Source organism: Saccostrea echinata, unplaced genomic scaffold (assembly GCF_033153115.1).
Source record: "Saccostrea echinata isolate AGI-Se365-2 ecotype Australia unplaced genomic scaffold, CSIRO_AGI_Sech_v1 ptg000001l, whole genome shotgun sequence".
In the NCBI taxonomy this organism is placed as follows: Eukaryota; Metazoa; Mollusca; class Bivalvia; order Ostreida; family Ostreidae; genus Saccostrea; species Saccostrea echinata.
Window position 1 is genome coordinate 23,699,850 of NW_026889750.1, and position 14,232 is coordinate 23,714,081.

The 14,232-nt window shown below is 34.9% G+C and overlaps 1 protein-coding gene across 1 annotated transcript; it reads left to right on the top strand.

Moving 5' to 3' along the window:
* The first annotated feature begins 9,935 nt into the window (after positions 1–9,935).
* Positions 9,936–13,522, top strand: LOC133196077 (NPC intracellular cholesterol transporter 1-like). Its single transcript, XM_061332022.1, has 6 exons — positions 9,936–9,995; positions 12,398–12,574; positions 12,710–12,824; positions 12,938–13,065; positions 13,170–13,307; positions 13,400–13,522. The coding sequence occupies exons 1-6, from the start codon at positions 9,936–9,938 to the stop codon at positions 13,520–13,522; spliced, it is 741 nt and encodes a 246-aa protein (XP_061188006.1).
* The last annotated feature ends 710 nt before the right edge of the window (positions 13,523–14,232 follow it).

The following is a 14,232-nucleotide window of genomic DNA, read 5'->3' on the forward strand; positions in this document are numbered from 1 at the left end:
TGTATATCTCTGAATAGTCTACATGTACTTGTGTACCAAGATATATTAAAAACAGACAAAAACCTGCAGGATAAGTAGAATTCTGAAGAATTTCACACAAAATGCATTGACCATGGTAACACCTTTCACACATCAAAAACCTATAGCCAGTTGTATGTATCCTGGTATAGTCTACGTGTTTAGCACATTGTATTAAAAATCGAACCGAAACTGCTGAAGAAGTAGAGTTTCGAAAGATTATTGCACAATTATTCCATTTTTAGTGATTATTGCAATGCCTTTCAAGTTATACAGTTTAGGGAATAATGTTGTATAGTTAAATTGAAAACATATACAATTTTTTAATCGGACAAAACTGTAGGAGGAGTATTATTTTTATAGAATTATACATAACATTGACCATTACAATCAAAAACCAATAAATACAATAATATGTATTTATCTCCGTCTAATCTATTTGTTTAAAGTTTTACTGATGTAGGACAAAAACTTGGAGAGTTAGATTGTTGAAAAAAAAGTTTACGGGCAGAATGATAGACTGACGATAAAGAATATTTTATCTTTATCGTCCCACGGATCCGATTTAATTATAGAATCCGTCCAGTAAATTTGCAATGTAGCAGAGGAAAGAGGGATGTGTAACTACAAACTAAGTAAATACTACATGTATAAAAAAAAAATGAGACAATTTGTATGCTATAGAACATCCATTCACATGTAATACCAGCTTTGAGCGAATTGCATTTTTATTTATTTAACAATACCGTTACAATGCCAACAAAATTAAAAGGAACATAAATTTTTAAAAAACAATTTTAAAACAACCAAATAAGGTAACAAAAAGCTTAATGGATACATTTTTCAGTTTATTGGAATAAATACTTGTTAGCAAGTATAAAATTTGTTCACAAAGATTCGCCGATTAAACGGTCCTCACATCCACCTTATTCACTGTTTATTTTTGTCCTTGCAAATGAAAAATCTATGTGTGTGGTCATAGAAATAGGACCACCATCTTCTTAATGTGTTGCTCTTTACAGGGTAGTCTTTACAGTATCGGCCATAAACAATGAATTTGATGTCAATATCATTCACACCGGGAACAAACCAACCAGATCACCTTCCACTGAACCATCGGATCTTGTATGCAACGATCCTGCCTCTGAGATAGAATTGGTCCAAATTTCGACTCAGGTCAGCATGCCACCCACATTCTCTTCGTCCAACTGCTCGGCGAATGACTTCTTTACAAATTGGCTGGGTACGGGTTTTATGTTTTACCATTCATTATAACTATCAACCAAAACCATCAAACTGAACACGACGATAGCAAACAGTTTTAGCATGACTTGGTTTTTTTCTGTATGTCGAATCAGACCACACCTAGCTTTCTTTCTGTAAATGAACTTTGATTTGATTACTATTGCAATTGCCATCTTATAGGACTAAATTCTGGAAATTTAAGTCCCAAACAGCCATAAAACAACAGCTGTAGGTTTAAAAAACGAAGCTCTTATTTTCAAGTGTGGGGTTTATTTGTATAGTACAATAATGTAGTTTACATCATAATAATTAACAATGAAGAAAAGGCGTTTGTGCTGCTTATGAGTATGTAATAAAATCAAATGTTAGTCTGGATGAGAGCCAGAAAGTGAACTGTTGATTCAATATTCTCAGTAAATTCACTGGTAACACACTAGCAAAATGGCTAAAAAAAATCAATAGAATCAATATGATTTTTTAACAATTTGCAATTGTATCTATTTTCTATACGAGTATATCCACAATTTTTCTTTCCATTCAAAAACAAATACGGAGATATTATTCTGTCAAACAAGAGATTCATGGGCTACAATGCTCATTTGAGTCAAATTTACCCTCTTGTTCTTAAGAAAAAGATTTCTAAGATTTCACTCTTTAATCCATAAAAATTTTACCCTATATAATGGTCCCACTCTTGATCCAAAAGTCACGACTTTACCGAACTTGAATCCATGCAGGATGAATAGCCCCATCTTAACGTGGCGCTGTTACGCGTCAACGTCATCGTTGGAATTTCGATGGGCACTAATTGTGCTCCTTTATTAGCTGACCTGTTTTACATGCTTATGAAGCAGAATTTATTCAAAAACTTCTACACGAGAAGAGAAAAATACTAGCTGTGGCCTTCAATTCGACATTCAGATATATCGACAATGTTTAATCAAATAACAATAGTTATTTTCATTCGTATGTCGACTCGATATATCCCAGTGAACTTGAAATGAAAGACACCACAGAGTCTGCCACATCTGTTTCATATTGAGATGTTTTACTGAATAAATGATAGAAGCCAATTAAGAACTAAATTGTGTGACAAACGAGATGACTTTAGCATTTCCATCGTCAACTTTCCTTATTTATGTAGTAACATTCCACTATCACCTGCTTATGGTGTACATGTCTCCCAACTTATTCGCTACTCAAGAGCTTGCTCTGAGTACGATCAATTTTTAAAGCGAGGCAGGCTACTCGCTGATAAGTTGATACAGGGATTTCAACAGCCTTGTTTAAAGTCAGCATTTCGTAAATTTTATGGTCGTTATAATGACTTTGTTAGCAAATATGATCTATCACTGGGTCGTATTTTGACTGACTTGTTTCATACCAATTGTTAGGCCTTTGTTTTTGTACTGAATTTACTATGGATAGTTCCGTCTACCCGATCAATACATAGGGCTCACGGCGGCTGTGACTGGTCATTAGGGGATGCTTACTCCTCCTAGGCACCTGATCCCACCTCTGGAATTTCCAAGGGTCCGTATTTTATGCCCTTTTCACATATTTGTTTTGTTTTTGGATTTTTTTTAGATCGATCACTGTTCGTTATCTTTAACTTTTACATTCAGGATGCTTTCAAATACCAGGTATGTTGTACTTTAAATTTTGTCTGACCCAGTAGTTTTTAAGAAGTTTTTTTTAATTATCCCGCCAATTTTAAATTTCTATGATTATCTTCCCTTGAAAGGGCCACAGTCCTTCATTTTTAATGTTTAATTTGAACTTCCCCTTTTCTCAAGGATGTCCTCTGTCAAGTTCCGTTGGTATTTGTCAAGTGGCTTTTGGGAAGTCGGAAAAATGTGTAAAGTTATTAGACGGACAGATAACCGGTGTAAAGATGAATATTGACACCCGTAGAATAACGACCGGGGGTCATCATTGCGGGGGTCAAAAAATGATTCTCGGTCATTATTTGACGTCGAAAATTTACCCTTTTACTTGTAGAAAACCTAAAAACTGCATACCCTACGGGAAGAAAAATAACCCCCGTAGAATAATGACGCCTTGTAGATTTTTATTAGTGATATATTTTTCTTTTGGTTAAAAAGATTAAGAATTATAAATCAAGAGGCCCATGGATCAAAATGCTTACCTGAAGTAAAGGTAAATTGAAGATACAGCGATGATCTGTTATTATCATTAAATCTTACAAATTTGTTTTATGATAAATTGACAACATTAATCGACTTCAATCTACACTATGTGGAAATGCTTCCATATTGATGTGACTAATGTGTCATTGTTTTAAAGAAGATTTCTCTTCATTTTTTGGTTATATTATCCAGAGAGAGAGAGGGGGGTTGCTTATGCTGTCTATCGACAATTAATTAAGTTGTGTTCGATCGAGTGCATTTTTTAAAGTCATGATTTAAACAGTGTACAAACATGTAATTTTCTGACATATAGCAAAAGTGTTTTATAATTTAAATAAGAAGAATTGGGTGATGTTTTAGTGACTTTCGTATATTTTCATGAAACCCGAAAGAATAAGAACACTTGATCCATTTGCTTCATACATGTACCATCTTTGATTTTCTGGTAGCTCTTATTTTTCAGAAAAAAGTTTTGTCCAAAGAAGAAACATCAAATCTGTTCGAACAAATATGTATTTTGCTAAATTGTGAAGTAAATATCCAGTTCGTCCGAACAATTCCGAATAAAAACAATTTTCTTCTATCGAAAATTGAAAGCCCTGTAACATCAACTTGTTTGTCAATATCCTGCCTCTGTTTTAAAGATGATTGTACTCAGACCATGCTCTAGCGTACCGAATAAGTTAGGAGACAAAACACCATATGCAGGCGATAGTGAAATATTACTACATGAATATATGTGAGACGTTGGTGATGGAAAAGCCGATTCTGAAGTCTTACCGTTTGTTAGTCGGCCATAAACGTCTATAATCAGTAAAATATCGAAATATGAAACAGATGAAGACTAGAATGTTTGCTACTGCAAGCAACAGACATATATAATGATCCATACATAAATCACGTGACGGCAGATAAACTCGAACAGGAGGATAAAACGTACAGTGTACGCTCAACTATGACCTCGGGTCACTCGCAAATAGTTCGTCATTTTGCGTAGTGTATCAATATGGTGACCTCAGGTCACCCTATATTTTGATTAAATTTTATTTAAAAAAAACCCCAGTTTTCTCTGTCTTACTCCAATAGAATTATATTAATAACTTTATATAGATCTTTCTAATAGATTAGCAGAGACGTGAAGGTAATGTTTTAAACAATAAAACATGTCATAATTAAGGCTCGGTGTCGGACGTCCCCCTTTCAGAAATGTTTCACTGCTTAACTTTGTCAAACAATAAATGAATTATTATCAGCAGTTTGAGAACCAATGTATTTGTAACTGTGTTAAAAATTGCACACAGGGAAATTGAGACTTTTTCTTCATTCGTTCAGTCATAGACCTAAAGTGTTCAATTTAGGTCTATGGTTCAGTATTATCAGCAGTCATCTACGATACTTTACTCTGCTTAACTAAAGACAACGAAAAAAAAAAATAAAGGCAAAAAGTATGAAAATAAGCTTCTGCACATTTAATCATGTGAAGAAAAAATTATTTCTTTCACTCTATAATTTCTCCTATCTTACATAAGCAAAGAGTACACCAGGTCTTTTTATCATAACACAAATAAAGGTTATTTTATATCATAATACAAATAAAGGTTACCTCTGTTCCTATAGAAAAAGGAAAATCCACAGACTTTAAGAACTTTAAATGAGAATAAAATTAAGTCCAAATTTAGTTTTAATATCCTAAATTTGTTTTCAAATTAACTGATTTTCAACTACAAACATATAGTGAACAATTGAAATAAAAAGGTTAAGATACCAAACAGAAATTGATCTCAAAAATCTTATTAACAAAGGAATTTGAAAACAGAGTATAAAACACAGATCCCTACATTCCAGAGACAGGATCAGATGCAGAGGATCATCCCTGGTCACATCAAATTCATTGTCATGAGCCTGCTTTGAGCAATATCTTGCATATGGAATGATAAAATAATGTGTCATATCAATGCGGAGACCGAAGGTCATCAGGTATTGTATATCAAAAAGGAAACAAGAGTGTACAAAACAGTCACCAGATACCACCAATGTGAAGACCAGTGGTAAAATAATATTTCATATCAAAACGGAGACTAGAGGTCACCTTATATTATACACCAAAACGGGGACCAGAGGCCACCTTATATAGTACATCAATAGGGAGACCAGTGGTCACCTTATATTATACATCAATAGGGAGACCAGAGATCACTTATTTTGTACATCGATAGGGAGACCAGAGGTCACATTAAATTGTACATCAATAAGAAAACCAGAGGTCACTTTATATTGTACATCAATACGGAAACAATGGGACACCTTATATTGTATATAATTAGGGAGACCAGATGTTACCTTAACTTACACATCAGTAGGGAGACCAGAGGTCACCTTATATTGTACATCAATACGGAGCTCAAAGGATTCCTTATATTGTACATCAATGGGGACACCAGAGGACACCCTATATTGTACATCAATGGGGAGACCAGAAGTCACCTTATATTGTACATCAATAGGGATCGAGACCAGAAGTTCCCTTATATCCTACATCAGTAGGGAGACCAAAGGACACCTTATATTGTATATCAATACGGAAACCAGAGGACATCTATTATTTTACATCAATAGGGAGACCAGAGGTCCCATTATATTGTGCATTAGTAGGGAGACCAGAAATCACATTATATTGTATATGAATACGGAGACCTGGGCTCCTCTTATTTTGTTAATCATTGGGGAGACCATATTTTACATAAAAGTGTTAATGAATATGGAGACAAGAGGTCATTTCATGGTGTACATTATTCAAGAGACCAGAGGTCACATAAAGTTGTGTATGAATATGAAGACCAGAGAACATCTTATATTGTTCATCATTTGCAGACCACTGATTACATAAGACTGTGTATAATATGAATATGGAGACCAGAGGTCCCCTTATGTTGTACTTCATTAGGTTGACCAGATGTCACTTATTTTGTATATTAATACAGAGACCATAGGACACCTTATATTGTATATCAATAGGGAGACTAGAGGTCACCTTATATTGTACATCAATAGGGAGACCAGAGGACACTGTATATTGTACATAATTAGGGAGACCAGAGTCACCTTATATTGTACATCAATAGGGAGACCAGTGGACACCTTTTATTGTACATAATTAGGGAGACCAGAGATCACCTTATATTGTATATTGAAAATAAATAGGGAGACCAGAGATCACCTTACGAGGGGTGATCAAAAAGTTCGCGAACTAATTGAATTACTTCCTTAAAAGAAATAAAATAAGGTTTCAGTGCTCATTATTTTTTAAAGTAGTCCTCTCCGATTAATAATGCACATCTGCCATTGTTCTGCTCATGCGCGAATCACGTGATCCAGGCGGTCACGTGACATGCTCTGTGGCATTCTGTTCACAGAAGCTAAAAGATTTTTCCGAGTCTTATATTTCTTTCCATGCAAGTTATTTTTTATAACAAGAACAGTCCATCTGTCAGAAATGGCCAAATCTCGGCAATAGGATGGGTGGATATGGACATCCCTTCCTAGAATTAGCATGGTGATCATCAAAACCCGAGTCCTCTGTCTCGGGAACGTAGTTTATCCAATGTGGATAAAGTATGGACGGACTCTTTTTATCATAGCTCATATGTTTAAAGTCCAAAGTAAACGATATTTTAGGGATTTGATAATTATATTATTGTTAAGATATTGAACTATTTTTCTAATTGTAACTTGGCGATCTTTTATGACAAATTGCTCAGCTAAGGACACATCTTTTCGCCGGCTTGCTTTCGCTGGGCAACAGAACAAAAATCATTTTTAACCATCTCCCTGCCTTCAATAAAACAATCAATCCAATTAATGATTGAACTTCTGGTAAGTCTTTTGTCTTTATAAACCTTATACAAATTATCATATTCTGCTGCAAAGGAATTTCCAAGATATACGTTAAACTTTACAGCCGTTCGTTGCTCGAGTACAATTGAGTCAACCATTTTTTGTCACAAGTGACCTACATATTGACGTCATTTTCACATTGTGACGTCACAAATACGGAGCAAAAAATTATATAACACCTGCTATTTATATAATATGTGTATGACTATATGTGTGCCAAATTTCATTCTGATCTGAATTGTGGTTTTGTAAATATAGAGATAGTTCGCGAACTTTTTGATCACCCCTCGTATATTGAACATCTTGTTTCCTTATTGATGTGGGTTTATAAGTTGATCTCTGGTCTCCCTAATGATATATCTCAGTTGATTCAATACGGAAGAGCATGTTCTACGTATGAACAATTTTAAAACGAGTTAAGTTATTGACAAACAAGTTGATGAAGCAAGAATATCAGCGGTCTCGTTTAAAGTCATCATTTCTTAAGTTCTATGGTCGATACAATGACCTTGTCGGCAAGTAAGTCAAATGCTGACTGACTTTTTTCAAACTGATTGTTAGGCTATTATTTTTACAGTTGTCCACGGATTTTTCCGTTTTTTCCCGAACATGACAAGGAGCACACGGCGGGTGTGACCGGTCGGCATGGGATGCTCACTCCTCCATGGCACCCGATCCCACCTCCGATGTTTAGGAGGTCCGTGTTTGCTTCGCTCCTATTTTGTAATGTTTAATGGACTTTTGAGCTCGAATACTGTTCGTTAATTCCAAATTTTTATTTGTGTTATGATATGAAAGAACTGTTGCAATCTTTGTTTATGTAAGATATGAGAAATTATAGAGTGAAAGAAGTATTTTTTTCTTCACATTATTACATGTTCAGAAGCTTATTTTCATACTTATTGGCTTCATTTTGATTTTGAGTTGTCTTTTAGCAGAGTCTAGTATCGTAGAAGCCTGATCTCTGCATTCATATAAACTTTTTGTGATAGCTGGTCTCCCTATAACACTGTAATGTACAATATATGGAGACCTCTGGTCTCTGTATTCATTTACAACTTTACGTGACCTCCATGGTCTTCCTAATTATGTTTTATATAAGAGGACCTCTGGTCTTGGCATTTATATAAACTCTATGTGACCTCTGGTTTCTCTAATGAACAATATAAGGTAACCTCTGGTCTCCACAATGAAGTACAACATAAGGTGACCTCTGGTCTCCCTATTGATGTACAATATTAGGTGACCCCTGGTCTCCCTATTGATGTACAATATAAACGCAGTACAGTTAAGGTGCCAAATGGGAATATCGGCGAATTTTTTAGATAGAAAATACATTCTTTACAAGGATGGGCGTTTCTTTTTAGGACTTTACTATTATCGGACAAATGCAATGTGGTTGAAAACTACATGTTGAGGACAATTAGATTTCTTATTTAGACTTGCCACGTGATGTGGCAGTCACGTGATTTTAGCAAATATACCTGAAGTATTGAGGTCATCTATAAATTCTAATATTGCAAGGGCATAACCAAGTTAAAAATCTAAGTTTAACATATAATTATTTTCAACACTCTTTGTAGTTTGTAGTTTGTGAAAAGTGATGCGAACCTATATAGATTCTACTATCTAATTGCTAAAAGTACATTTGTTAGACCGTATGTTGAATATTTTGCTGGTCAAGTACATTAAATATAGATATTTCATTTGCAAGATTTCAACAGGTTCACAGCACTTTTCAAATATCTTCATACTTCTTGAGTTTATGTGTAAAAGCTTGTCATAATTCATTGAGGGTATGCCCTTGCAATATATCGATTTATTACGACCCTTCTATTACCCTTCAATGAATCTGCATACAAATATACGACAGTATCGCTTGTCTAGGGAATGTACGGGAAGCATATTGATAAAATCATAAAATACACATCGCATCCAAGTTAATAGCCTTTTATATGTCTACAATTAATATTTTATTTAATTACAAAACACATTTTTCATTGTATAAATATAACTTGATCCACCTCTCACTGCATACAAACTTCGTCAAATTTTACGATATGACGTCACATTGACAAGTGCATTGCGATCAGTGAATTGTTTATATATTGCTGTGTGGGATTTAATCAACGACAATAATCCATGCACTAGTAAGTATTGATGTAGTTTAAAGCTATTCATCAGTTTAAAATAGCAAATCATTTCATTTTGTGGTAATTTGAAGAAGATATTTTGTGTGATATCATAGTAAGCATTTCCCGTATAAATTAGGCCCCGCCTCCTTACTGCAGCCTTAACTGTGCTGCGAACTGACCCCTGGTCTCCCTATTGATGTACAATATTAGGTGACCTCTGGTTTCCCTATTTAAACAAAATATAAGGTGACTTCTGGTCTCCCAAGGATGTACAATATAAGGGGACCTCTGGTAAACCTAATGAAGTACAACATAAGGGGACTCCTGGTCTCCATATTCATATTGTACACAGACCTCTGGTCTCCGTATTCATAAAAACTTTTATATGAAATATGGTCTCCCCAATGATTAATAAAATAAGGGGACCCCAGGTCTCCGTATTCATGTACAATATAATGTGACTTCTGGTCTCCCGACTATTGTACATTATAAGATGAACTCTGGTCTCCCTATTGATGTTAAATATAAGTTGTCCTCTGGTCTCCCTACTGATGTAGGACATAAGGGGACCTTTGGTCTCCCTATTGATATACAATATATGTGATCTCTGGTCTCCCTATTGATGTACAATATAAGGTGTCCTCTGGTCTCCCTATAGATATAGGATATAAGAGGACCTCTGGTCTCCCTGTTGATGTAGGATATAAGGGGACCTCTGGTCTCCCTGTTGATGTACAAGTGATCCCTGGTTTCCCTATTGATGTACAATATAAGGTGTCCTATGGTCTCCCTATAGATGTATGATATAAGGGGACCTCTGGTCTCCCTATTAATATAGGATATAAGGGGACCTCTGGTCTCTCTATTGATGTACGATATAAGGTGTCCTCTGGTCTCCCTATAGATGTAGGATATAAGGGGACCTCTGGTCTCCCTATAAATGTAGGATATAAGGGAACCTCTTGACTTTCTTTTGATGTACAATACAATGTGATCTCTGGTCCTCCTAATGATGTACAATATAAGTGGACCTATGATCTCCGTATTCATATAAACTTCATATTAGCTCTGCTCCCCACATAAGGAATATGGAAACATGAGGTTGTGGTATATGAATCAGTAGATCAGAGGTAATCTTATATTGTTCATTATTAGGAAAACATGAGGTCACTTGAAGTTATAAGGAGACAATAATTTTAAAAAATGTGGCATGTGAAGAATTATTTTTCAAATCCACTCGAAACAAAAACTGAGACCATGATATTTTCTTTTACAAGCAAACAATTTCACAATTTCTCCAAATTACTTCTCTAAATTTATGTAATTGGATGGGGGATGATATTAGACAACTTTTGCTTCGTATACAGTATATGTATCCCAGAAGCAAATGACAATGGGGACATGTTTTTTAAGTTTATTATTTTGGATATATCGATGCGGGTACTGTACCAAATTCATAAACGAATCAAAACTAGTAATATATACAAGTAGTTTTGATTCGTTTATGAATTTGGTACATGTAAGTGTATACTCCAGAGAAAGGGAGAGGAGTACTTCAGCCTCCATCCTCGAGTGATAGGGAGTACATCTACTCTGTAAGATTAAAGCGACAATACGGCTGCAAAACATGTGCTTTTTCATTCAATTTTACCCAATATATCATTAAAAAATAATGTATAAAGTTGATGTAAACAGTTTGAGAAAGATAAATATTCTCTCCTCATACAAATTTAACGTAATTAGAATCTGCCGGAAAATCAAGGGTCGTACGAACTGGAGCATATTTGTACCACCTGAATTCTAAAACTGCACGTGCCTACACTGTAGAGTTTACAATTATAATGAATATGACGTAAAAGCAATTTTCAAAAGGAAATTATCATAACTTTCTGATAAAATAATTTAAAATAATAATCGTAAAGAATTTAGTCTGCTTTCAGGCGAATTTAACAGAATGAAAAGTACAAATGTTGACGTTTTGTGTATTGGGGTCCGAGAAAGGAAAAAACATCGAATCATACATTATTGCGGCAAATGTCAATCAAAATATTTTTTCTGCAGAGTTAAAAAAATTAGCACTTCAAATGGCAACAATGTTTATAAGTCATAGGTGTACGGTGGCATTGAAAAATCAAGATATTTAATGAACATCTCGAGTTGCTGATCGTTATTTCTGAAAAAAAAATCATTAATAACTTTGTCCAAGTCATCAAGATAATGCTCGGACAAAATAGTAGGTTCTATCGATAATGATATGTCGTCCTGACTTAAGTTCTGGACGACATAATAAAAGCCACTGTGACGCATCTATTGTGCAATTTTAATTGTGTGGTGAGAACATAATATGTCTATTAAAAAGAAACGCATGTAATGCTGTCAAATACATTTTAAATGCGTGTTCGTCCAGTGTTAATCAGAAAAATGCAAGAGAATTACCCGTTGAAACCCAAACCTTGGCATTAGTCATTTCTTTTAAACTTTGTATCACCATCCCATTTGATGTTCTTTTTTTTTTGGGGGGGGGGGAGGCTTTTGTAAATTTAAATTTTCTTTGTTTATTCTCTACTTACAGTGTTACAGAACTTTGCAATTTATTTTTCACATACAGTTATCTTCAGAAAAAATTTTACAAAGTATTTATTGTTTCAATATACACGTTTGAAATTTTTTTTTTGAAAGTCGACATGGTGTGGAATTCCATATACGACAGCCAACTGCTTACTGCCAACTGCTCACTGCTTACTGCCAACTGCTCACATCTTACTGCCAACTGCCACTGCGCATAGATGATATTGCCTGTTTTATTATCTTTAATACGCATGCTTAATTGAATAAACCCTACGATAGATTACAATAATAACGAAAATTGGCGGATTCAGGAATTTTTAAACAGTGATGGAAAGGAAGGAATAAATGGGAGGAAAGAGTATTCTCTCTTAAATTTTTTCTGCACAGTTAAAAAAATTGTGCTTTTTGTGTGGAGTTTGCATTTTCCTGCTATCTGTATCCTCGTCCTTGGGTCTGTTCAGCTACTGCGGGGTTGCTGCCACACTTATCATCATTGAAGTCGTTCCATTCCTAGTTTTAGCTGTCGGAGTCGACAACATCTTCATCTTTGTCCAAGCTTTCCAGGTCAAAATAGCTCAAGCTTAATAATCTGTACTGTAGAAATATGCTTATGTTTAGTAAAAGTAAGCGCTCCGAGGTTCAGAAAGATTATATATCACATTCAATAACCAGCTTTTAAACATACTATTTCTTCTACAGAGAGATGAAGCTCTTACTGGTGAGGAGCTTGAAGACAGAATCGGAAGGGTCCTAGGCAAAGTTGGACCAAGCATGCTCCTGACCAGCTGTGCTGAATCACTTGCTTTCTTCTTGGGTGGGTTTTTTCGGATGATAATCACAAAAACACTTTAAAGCCACACCCTTCTGATACAGCTGTGAAGACACTGAAATTTACCAAACTATGATCGATTCCATCTTTCTCTACAGGTGCACTGACCGATATGCCAGCAGTACGAGTATTCTCTCTTTATTCAGCTATGGCGGTTTTATTAGATTTCCTGTTTCAAATAACTGTTTTTGTTGCAATTATGACGTTGGATGCCAAAAGAGAAGAAGTAAGTGAATTGATTTTATTTTGCTGCATAAGGCCATTTTTCAAAATTTTCCCTGACAATTTCATCTATACAAATTATCATCCATATTTATTTGTCAATTTTAGAGCAATAGGCTGGATATTTGCTGTTGTGTACAACTGGATAAAACAAAGAAAGAAAGAAACTCTGAGGGAATTCTTTTTAAAATTTTTAAGAACTTTTATTCGAAAGCTTTACTTTCCAAAGTTGTTCGACCAATTGTGGTAAGTTTACATGTATCATTTGTTTTCTTAAATGCTTTCAAAACTTTTACTGTCAGTGAAGAAAGATAAAAACACTCACAATTCCTTTTCAGATGATCATGTTTGTTGGATATTTCTGCTTCAGTGTTTCTCAGATTCATGAAATAGAGATTGGGCTTGATCAAAAGCTATCCATGCCAGATGTGAGTATTAACAAGAGATCTTTATGCTGTTAGCACTTTAAATTGTGAATATCTAGGAAGGAACAACAATTTGTGTAGTAAAACCTCCGATGGGACAATGTTCAAATCATATCTCTTTCTTTCATTTTTTGAAAATATTATAAGTCAAGTTTGAAATCGAATGTATAAACTTGATGCTCTTTTGTATATGTGTTTTCTGTGAAACAGAACTCGTATGTACTGAACTATTTCGGAAACCTGAGTGAATACCTGCACGTGGGGGCCCCGTTGTACTTCGTCGTGGAAGACGGTGTTGATTACACAACAAAGGATGGTCAAAACTTAGTATGTGGGGGGACAGGGTGTCCTGAGGATTCCGTAGTGGGTCAGATTAGCACAGCTGCAAAACAAGCAAAATAGTAAGTAAACACTTACTTTTAAAATCAAAATCTGTGCATTTTTCCTCTTGTAGAACGCATTATACTTATTTCACAACACAGAGTAGTAAAATTGACGAACGAAACTTTATCTAGAAAACATTCATGATACATAATTTGTTCTGTTAAAAGGTAAAGTAAATATTGGCTTTTTCCATAAAATATAAAGATAACGAACAGTAATCAAGCTCAAAAGTCCATTGAAACAATGCAGATTTAAAGCAGAGCAAACACGGACCTCTAAAAACATAAGAGGTGTAATCAGATGTCATTGAGGAATAAGTATCCCCTGTCGACTAGTCACACCCGCCGTTTGCTCCTTGTCGA

What these genes read in the sequence shown, in the direction of transcription:
- LOC133196077 (XM_061332022.1), top strand. Translation starts at nt 9,936, where the DNA reads ATGAACTCTGGTCTCCCTATTGATGTTAAATATAAGTTGTCCTCTGGT. An exon ending in ATCACTTGCTTTCTTCTTGG is followed by an intron (nt 12,825 to 12,937) that starts GTGGGTTTTTTC and finishes CTTTCTCTACAG; the next exon opens with GTGCACTGACCGATATGCCA. An exon ending in TGGATGCCAAAAGAGAAGAA is followed by an intron (nt 13,066 to 13,169) that starts GTAAGTGAATTG and finishes TGTCAATTTTAG; the next exon opens with AGCAATAGGCTGGATATTTG.